The sequence below is a fragment of the Cariama cristata genome, unplaced genomic scaffold, assembly GCF_000690535.1.
Source record: "Cariama cristata isolate BGI_N322 unplaced genomic scaffold, ASM69053v1 scaffold31625, whole genome shotgun sequence".
NCBI classification, from domain to species: domain Eukaryota; kingdom Metazoa; phylum Chordata; class Aves; order Cariamiformes; family Cariamidae; genus Cariama; species Cariama cristata.
In genome coordinates, this window is record NW_009619739.1 from 4,568 (window position 1) to 4,868 (window position 301).

A 301-nucleotide genomic window follows, 5' to 3' on the forward strand; every position below is an offset into this window, starting at 1 on the left:
CGTGTAGGGCCGCCCCGGAGAAAAGTGGCGGCCCGCCCCCCCCCTTCCCCCCCCCCCCCATTCCTTGCAGGAGATGAGCATCCAGCAGCTCACCAACTACAGGAAGAGCATCATGAACCTTTCCGACGGGGGCAAACTCTACCGCAAGGAGCTAGAGATCGTGCTCTGCAACGAGCCCCCCATGTAGGATCCCCCCACCCCACGCTCCTCCTCTTCCTCCCCGAAAATGAGCACAATGGGGGAGCACCCACTACCGCAGTGCTGGCAAGGGGGCATGGAGGGGGGAGCAGTGGGCGGCCAC

The 301-nt window shown here is 64.8% G+C and overlaps 1 protein-coding gene across 1 annotated transcript in view; it reads left to right on the forward strand.

Annotated features, from left to right (window-relative positions):
• Positions 1-187, forward strand: part of LOC104162602 (calretinin-like) — a gene marked incomplete at its 5' end in the record, with an annotated part of 2,939 nt that extends 2,752 nt beyond the window's left edge. Inside the window, 1 exon segment of the mRNA XM_009701365.1 lies at positions 71-187. Within this exon segment, the coding sequence (XP_009699667.1) occupies positions 71-187 (117 nt within the window).
• Positions 188-301: the final 114 nt, after the last annotated feature.